The following is an 8,622-nucleotide window of genomic DNA, read 5'->3' on the forward strand; positions in this document are numbered from 1 at the left end:
TTACAATGATTGCTGTTGTGACAACATCTGCATCAGCAATAAGTTGGATCTGCTCACATTTGCAAGAACTTCTTCTGCAATTGGTTCTCTTCCTTGTATTCTTCTTGAACGTCGTGGTGGGGGAATGGGCTCTGGGGAAGTTGAACTAGACGTCTCAGGTGTCGGGGTGGAATCGTCACTGGAATCGGACTGTGTAAGGGAATCATCACAGGAATTGGTATTTGAAGGGGGTTCGGGGCCAGCATGGGTTTTCGTAGAGGGGTCATCAGTGGAATTGGTTGTCGAAGTGGGTTCATCAGTGGAATTGGTTGTCGAAGTGGGTTCATCAGTGGAATTGGTTGTCGAAGTGGTGTAATTAGCATTGGTTTTCGTAGGGTCTATGGCATTGGTTGTCGAAGCGGTGTCAATAGCATTGGTTTTCGTAGGGTCTATGGCATTGGTTGTCGAAGCGGTGTCAATAGCATTGGTTTTCGTAGGGTCTATGGCATTGGTTGTCGAAGTGGTGTCATTAGCATTGGCATTGGTTTTCGAATTGGGGTCATCAGTGGAATTGGTTGTCGAAGAGTCTGTGGCATTGGTTGTCGAATTACGGTCATCAGTGGAATTGGTTGTCGTAGAGTCTGTGGCATTGGTTGTCGAAGCAGCAGAGGTGGTTGTGATGAAGGGTGAACTGGTCGTCTCTGTGGTAGTATGGGTAACGATGGAGGATGAGCTACTTGTTGCAGTAGTCTTGGTGTTGGTGTGCTCCCCTGCTTTGTCTGGAGAACACACCTGAACTTCCCAAGTTTCGTCATCAGACTCCTCCTCCGAGTCGGCTGACCTTGGCATGGACATCTTGATTTCTGCAGGCTGATACTTTTGGTGATGAGGGTTGACATCTACAGTCAGTCCTCGTCCATCCAAAATATCACGACGATGCGATGTCTTCTGTGGACCATCACCATCCAGTGGTTCCAATACATAGACATTGCCATGGAGGTTTGGTTTGGCAATGACCTTGTGAGGATTACCATCCCAAGCATCTTGAATCTTATTCCTGCCAAGGACTCTGTTCTTGAGAAAAACTCTGGTGCCAATGGGCAGATCTGTGTCCTCAGCCTTCTGATTCATACGCTCCCTTCGTCTCAGTGCCTCCTTTTCGGTTATATCTCTGGCTATGTCGAAGGCGATCTTCAGGCGTCTATGGTGCTCTGATGTCCAGTCTTCTGTGATGTCATCAGATTCTTCAACACACAGGAGATGATCAATCGGAAGAACAGGATCTCTTCCGAAGAACAGATAGTATGGGGCATACCCAGTTGATGAGTGTGGTGTACAGTTATAGGCGTACACCAACTCTGGTAGGTGTTCTGGCCATCTCCTCTTCTGCTCTGGGGGTAAGGTGCGCAGACGATCATGCATCGTTCTGTTGAATCGCTCACACTGGGCATTACCTTCTGGGTGGTAGGGGGTGGTCCTGCTCTTCTGAATGCCATAGATGCCACACAACTCCTTGATAAGCTGACTTTCAAAATTACGGCCTTGGTCACTGTGAATCCGCTTTGGTACACCATAACGTACAAACCAATGATTGACAAGAGCTTTGGCTACAGTAGTCGCCTTTTGGTCTTTTGTTGGGATGGCCTGTGTAAATTTGGTAAATACATCAGTCATCACCAACACGTTCTCTACATTATTGGTAACTGGCTCTAGGACGGTGAAGTCGATGGCTACTACTTCTAGAGGCCTTTTGGCTGTAAAAGAGCCCGTGGTTGGGTGCAACTTCTTTCCAGCCTTTGCCAGTAGACATCTCTGACAAGTGTTGCAATAGGTGGCAATATCTTGCACCATGTTTGGCCAGTAGCAACGCTGGAAAGTAAGAGCTGTGGTCTTCTCCGTACTTTGGTGACCAACCTCATCATGCAGGGACTTTAATACTCTATCTTTTAAGACCTCGGGAAGTAGAAGCTGTTTTACTGATCTTCCAGCCAATGTGATGTTACGATATAGCACCTCATCTTCACATGAAAGTTTAGGCCACTGACGAAGAAGCTTTCTTACTTCCTTCGTTTCTTTTCTCATCTGCCTAGTAGTTGGTTTCCCCTGTTTCCAATGATACATCATCCTTCCAATTATGGGGTCTGACTTCTGCAGGCTTGCACGGTCTGATATTTGGAGAGATGGAATGGTGGTTATGGCTTCTGTTTTAGTTTCAAAGTCAGTATTTGCAGGACAGTTCTGAATTTCTTCCAACCTGAAGACTTCTTCTATCCTGGAGCGAAGTGTCTCCGGCACCACAGTAGTAATTCCACCAAACTTCACTTCCTGTTCTCCTGTGATGGTGGAGTGCTCTTCTAGCCGATGGACTTCTGCTCCATGATCTGTCTTCCTACTCAGAGCATCCGCATTACCGTTATTCTTGCCAGGCTTGTATTTTATTGTAAAATTGAACTGAGCAAGTTCTGCCTGCCATTTCATCTCTGTTGCTCCGAGTTTTGCAGTAGTTTGGAGATAACTAAGTGGGTTGTTATCGGTGAACACTACAAACTCTGACCCGATGAGATAGTCCCGAAATTTCTGTGTCACTGCCCAACGAAGTGCGCATAATTCTAGCTTCATGCTGCTGTAATTCTCCATGTTCTTCTCATTTGGTCGTAACCCTCTGCTACCATAGGCTATGACGACTTGCTTGCCATCTTCTTGCTTCTGAGAGAGAACTGCACCAAGCCCGTAGAAGCTAGCATCAGTTTCAAGAACAAATGGTCGCTTGAAGTTCGGGTACCCAAGAACTGGAGCAATGGTGAGTCTTCGTTTGAGTTCATGTACCGCCTTAGTGCAATCTTCATTCCAGGCTTCTGATACTGGAGGTTTTGCCTCAAGGTTGGAGTGGGAGTGCTTATTCTTCTTTTTCTTTGAAGGTCCACCAAGCAAAGAGTGTAATGGTGCAGCTATTTTTGCATATCCTGGAACAAATCTTCGGTAATATCCACACAGACCTAAAAATCCACGAAGTTCTGTCTCAGTAGTTGGAATCTTCCATTCTTCAACTGCACGGATCTTCTCCGGATCTGGTAAGATGCCACCTCCTGATACTAGATGTCCCAAGAACCGCAACTGTTTCTGAAAGAGGTTGCATTTCTCTGGCTTCACCTTCAGGTTGAATTCTCCGAGCCTTGTCAATACCATATCCAGCCTTTCCAGAGTCTCTTTGAAAGTTGACCCAAAAACGAGTATATCATCCAGATAGATGAGGACTCTCTGGAAGTTCTGGTCTCCAAATGCAAGGTCCATCACTCTCATGAAGGTCGCTGGAGCATTGCACAAGCCAAATGGCATTCTGATGAACTCGTACAATCCTCCAGTCCCTGCCCTGAATGCGGTCTTCTCCCTGTCTTCAGGTGCTACCGGTATTTGGTGAAAACCATGCGCTAAGTCCAGACTGCAGAAGTACTGAGCACCATTAAGTGCATCCAATGCTTCTTCGATTCGGGGCAAAGGATAAGCGTCCTGGAAACTTTTCTTGTTGATAGCTCTGTAATCAACATAGAGTCGAAGCTTTCCATCACGTTTGCGCACCAGCACAACTGCAGAGGCATAAGGACTTGATGAAGGCTGGATGATGCCCTGTTGAATTGACTTCTGAAGGTATTCTCGCACTTCATCCCATTGATGTGGTGGAATTCTTCGGTGGGGAACTCTCACAGGATAGTCATCAGTAAGGGTGATCTTGTGCTGGATCTTAGTACAGTAACCAATATCAAAGTCGTCCTGACTGAAGCGATCATAATGCTTCTCCAGTAGATCTTCCAGATCCTTCAGGTTCTCTGGACTCGAAGTCACTACTTGATAGTTTGATATTAGGCTCTTTGAAGATGACGTATTTGATGGAGGCTGGGAGTCTACTACTACTTCGTTTTGGCTGACTTGATGGAGGAAGACCTGTGGTTCTGCTTCTGCTGAATGCAGAGTTCCTATTGGTGTCCTGGGTTGCACAAAGATGTCACCATTACTGAAATTAACCAGCTGTGCAGACACAATCCCATCTGGATTTACGGTGGTAAAAACTGGTGTTAGCATGAGTCCATTCTGAAGGATTTGGGTTTGATGCTCCTGTATGATGGCATCAAAAGCTTTCTGTGGTTTTATTGTTGTCCCTTGGACAACAACCATGCTTCTAGCCGGTATTCGGACTGGTTTGTCTCCAGCTACTCGTACTTGAGCTTTCAATTGGTTAACCGATGTATCTTCTTCATCGTAAAGTGCCAGGATGTGAGCCCATTTGCGGCTCTCTGCAGACAAGTTGGTGAGCTTCGTGATGAAGTTATTCCCCATCTCCTCTTGCAGGACTCTCCTCATGTCTCTAAAGACATTAGAGCCAATCACTCCTGGTACTACTCTCTTTCTATCTGCCATTGGTGAACCTATTGGATCCTTGACGACCAAGAACCCTAGACTATTGAAAGTCTTTCCAAAAACTCTCATGGATACTTCCACATATGCTGTATAAGGGACTGCCAATCATTGTGCTCCGGAGATGCGGATATAGGACGACACATCCCAAGTATCCACATTAGCAAGACATTGTTTTTAGAATGACTCTGTAATGGTGGACACTTGGGCACCGGAATCAAGTAAACATTGAAGGATGCAGAGTTGACCATCCACACCTCCAACCATCACAGATGCCTCTGGACACTTCCCTATAGCACGATGAAGGATGAGTGAGCCTTCACTGGAGGACTCACCCACTGTCTGGCTCTCGACAGCGGGTTCTAGTTGTTTAAAGATTTTGATTTTTGATGGTTTGGTACTGATTTTTGTGGGCAGTTCCTAGCCAGATGTCCTGGTTGGTCACAGGAGTAGCAGCGTCGATCTCTCATGCTAGGTTTTGCAGACTGAAGCAGCATGTTGATTTGCTTCTGTTGTTGCTCCATTTGGTCGCCCTGCTTCTTCAGTAACTCCAGTATTAAACTATTGGTATCAGGAGCAGCAACCTCGTTGACACTTGCCTCCTTCTGCTTACTGCTTTTCCCTAGCCACGCTATTGCCCTGTCCCTGAGTTTGAAATAGCTGAGACTTGGAGACTCAATATTCAGTCTCCGGAGCTCCCTCCTTAATCCTTCATCTACCACAGCTTCGGCCAGTCTGCTCTTCAGAGAACTCTCTCTGCAGCCTTGGTATGACGGATCAAGGGTACAGATCCTGTCATACAGAGTTACGAGTCCAAGAGAACAGGCAAGAAGATCTTCCCCGGATGCCTGTTTATAACTAAAGAAGCGTTGTTGGAGTTGTGGAAGAGTGTCGCCATCCCCAAACACCTTCTCCAAAACCTTCAGGATCTTCTCGGGGTTATCACCAATTTCGCTCCCCCGTCCAAGGATCTCTTTCCTCGCGTTGCCACTTAGGTAATCCTTGATGAAGGCAGCTGACTCCTTTGGTGTTCGTGACCGGAGAGCTAGCTGACCTCTGACATCAACAATCCAATCCTGGATTGTTATGTCACCAGCCTTTGATGGTTTATCTTTGAAAATCTCCAGGCGTCGACCGTGGGACACATACACCTGTGGTGTGGATGTCTTCTTCGCCTCTTCCATCACCTTCTTCAACTCCTTCCTTGCCTCATCTGTCTCTTCTTTTGCTTCTATCCTTTTCTTCTCTTCCTCGCTAAGTCTGAGTTTCAGCTCTTCAAGTTGTGTTTGTAAAGCTGCAATTTCGGCCATGACTTCTTATTTTAATAATAATTATTGATCTTGAATTCTAAAAACAGTCTCACCTAGGATCCTCAAGAAGTATTCTTTCTAGCCAGGGGTTAATGTGCACTTACTGCATGTATCCTGCCGACTACGCCAAAATGTAACGGATGAAAACAGCACACAGCATTCTACGTTAACATCTATTTGTGTTCTTTATTTTATACATGCGGCATGAAAAACCCCTGGCCAGATACTTTATATGGTAAACTTTTTCACTTCTTGACTCCTCTGAGGTGAGATGGTGACTGCCCAGGGTTGAACGAACACAAAGCAGAAGTACATTGACATGCAAATTAGGCTAAGGAACAAAGTTTTCCAAGCAAGGATGCCAAATGAGGGGGCTATTTAAGGCCTAATAAATGTAACAAAACCACATGTCACACTATTAATGTCGGTGTCCCACAAGGCTCCATCCTTGGACCACTTCTGTTTATTATCGTCATAAATGACATCACTACCGGACTTATAAATCCATCCATCCTATATGCAGATGATGTCATCCATCAAGTCCAAGGAAGATAGAATTGGTGCTTCAACATCACAAGATGTAGATCTCAAAGCAATAGAGATATGGGTAAACACATGGAATATTCTTTCTGGAGCCGCAAAGTGCACGACCACCACCGCGGAGATGCTCCAACTAGTCATCCTAGACTCCATTTTTGGAACAAATTTGGAATATAGACGTTGACCTGCTTGGTCTTACTGTAAACAACAACTTGTCAAAGACTCCTGTAGTGAACGAGATGGCAAGAACAACCAGCCAACGTCTCCGTCTCCTTCGTCGTTTGGCCCCTACCTTGTTCCTTCTCAGAGAGCAACGATATAGTACAAGACTATGATCCGATCCAAGATGGAATATGCAAGCTCCGCATGGATGAGTGCTCCACCCACCTCTCTGTCTAACTCTAAAGTGGTACGAATCATTGGCGTCTCAGAAGAAGAAGATGGAAAGAACGATCAAATACAACACCAGGGACACAGAAGAGCAGTGGGAGCCATCACTCTAGTTCATAGGATGATCTATGGCGAAGCTCCAGCACTCCTTCAACACCTGCTACCCTCGCTGATCACATGGTCATTGATCCTCGGCTGTCAAAATTCTAGGGAAGATCAACCTGGTCAGCCACCAGAGATCATTCCTTTCATCCTCAGCTCACCTATTTGGAATACCTGGTCCAATTACCTCCAACCAATCTTGGCGCCAACCCATCAGCGTTATCACACTGATAGCAGCTGTTAACGCCTTACTTAGTTCAGACTAGACTTCTTCGTAGTCCACTTGGCCATTGTGCATACTCTGGCTATTACTTTAGAATTAATTGTTTGGTATTTTTACAGGTGTGATATACTTTATGCTAGCAATTTTCTCAATACCTGGATGGTGGAGTGTTGTGATAGGTAAGATATGATTAACTATAGTACCAGTAGACCTACAAGGTGACTAAAAAAGTGCAATAAGGCAAAGAAACCATATTTATTTTTCCAGTTGTTGAATCGTTCATTCATTTCATTCGGCTGCAAATTTCTCCCTACGATTTGAACCCAGCTTTTTAGTGCGACACCATTTACATTTTTGTCCACGAATTACGCATGTATTCTGACACAGAGTGAGCAATAGAGACTACAGATCCCAATACCAACTTTAACCTAATTCAAACCTAATATTTGCCTTGATTTCGCATCTAATTTATTTTCAAATAAAAGTATCTCTCATTTCTTACATCCTTCATACACACAAAATTCCAAATTTAATTTATGCCCTAGCCAAACTAACAGGACACCACACGAGACACTGTGGTTTGAAAAAAAAAAAAAAAAATACTCTGAAAAAATACTCTATGGGCGTGAAATAAACATTTAATTTTCACACCTCACTTTGTTTTAAAGGATGAAGCAATACATAAAGGTTGGGTCTGCTTCCTCCCGGTTGTCTATGATATAGCCTAAACCCACTGACTAGGAGCACATCAGGAGTAAATTAAAGTCTACCCGCTGACCTGCTCCAAAAATAACCGTGTATTATAGGGGGCAATTGAGCCACAATTTATAAGGTGAATTTTGTGGTTACAGACTAAAAAGATATACATTCCATTTTTGTTGTATTGTTAAGTTCTGCCTCGAGTTCGAATCTGGAGATATCTGGGGATGGGCAGGAGCGGTGCACCTGCTCCCGAACTATCTGCTGCACTGGTATAAAATATCCATTATTATCTGCTTCCCTTCTCTACATGCAGGACTTGAAACTAAGGACGATTGTCCCTTGCATTGGTTCATTCCTGTTTGGACAATAGCGTTTGGGGTGTGTGTGCTAGCCTTCGTCTGGTGTTCTCTACTAGCTATCTGTCCATGCTTCAGGTGCGACTTTAAACTCTGCAAATGGATTCAGAAATTCTTTGCCATCATTAGCACCATCATGTTCTTGATTTGGCCTATCTGGGTTATCGTCGGTAAGTTATACGTTCTTTATTTGCTTTCTTCCAAGTCTTTCTTGGCGTTCCATCTCGCTTTCTTTTTCCTTCCAAGCTCCATTCTGTTTTTTAATGCGCGACGTATAGGATAACATGACTTAGCGGTGTTTGCACTCAAATATAGGTCAGATTCCGAGCCTCGATATGAGTCCTCAATAAATAAAGTTGTCATGTTATGTTTTAAAAAACAAAATGTCCTCAATAATGCCGTCATGTTAAAAACAGAATGAGGCTCTGATGCATCAACAGGACCTGTGGTGATCAGTCTGGTGATGGTTTGTGCCCTAGTCACCAGACTGTATTATCAAATCACGAGGGCTCTGATGGTATGGGTTCTATAAAGAAGATGCCAATCTGGAAAGCAAATTTATCCAACAAAATTTCTTTCGAATCATTTATTCTAAACACATGCCTATTAT

General features: G+C 44.4%; 2 protein-coding genes across 2 annotated transcripts; both read right to left on the reverse strand.

Annotated features, from left to right (window-relative positions):
- On the reverse strand, nucleotides 1-1,872 carry LOC140172409 (uncharacterized). Its single transcript, XM_072195558.1, has one exon. It carries the CDS (start codon nucleotides 1,828-1,830, stop codon nucleotides 1-3), a length of 1,830 nt encoding a protein of 609 aa, XP_072051659.1. The 5' UTR covers nucleotides 1,831-1,872.
- Nucleotides 1,873-4,751: 2,879 nt separating this feature from the next.
- Nucleotides 4,752-6,088, reverse strand: LOC140172411 (uncharacterized). Its single transcript, XM_072195559.1, has one exon. It carries the CDS (start codon nucleotides 5,697-5,699, stop codon nucleotides 4,752-4,754), a length of 948 nt encoding a protein of 315 aa, XP_072051660.1. The 5' UTR covers nucleotides 5,700-6,088.
- Nucleotides 6,089-8,622: the final 2,534 nt, after the last annotated feature.

This window comes from Amphiura filiformis, chromosome 16 (assembly GCF_039555335.1).
Source record: "Amphiura filiformis chromosome 16, Afil_fr2py, whole genome shotgun sequence".
In the NCBI taxonomy this organism is placed as follows: domain Eukaryota; kingdom Metazoa; phylum Echinodermata; class Ophiuroidea; order Amphilepidida; family Amphiuridae; genus Amphiura; species Amphiura filiformis.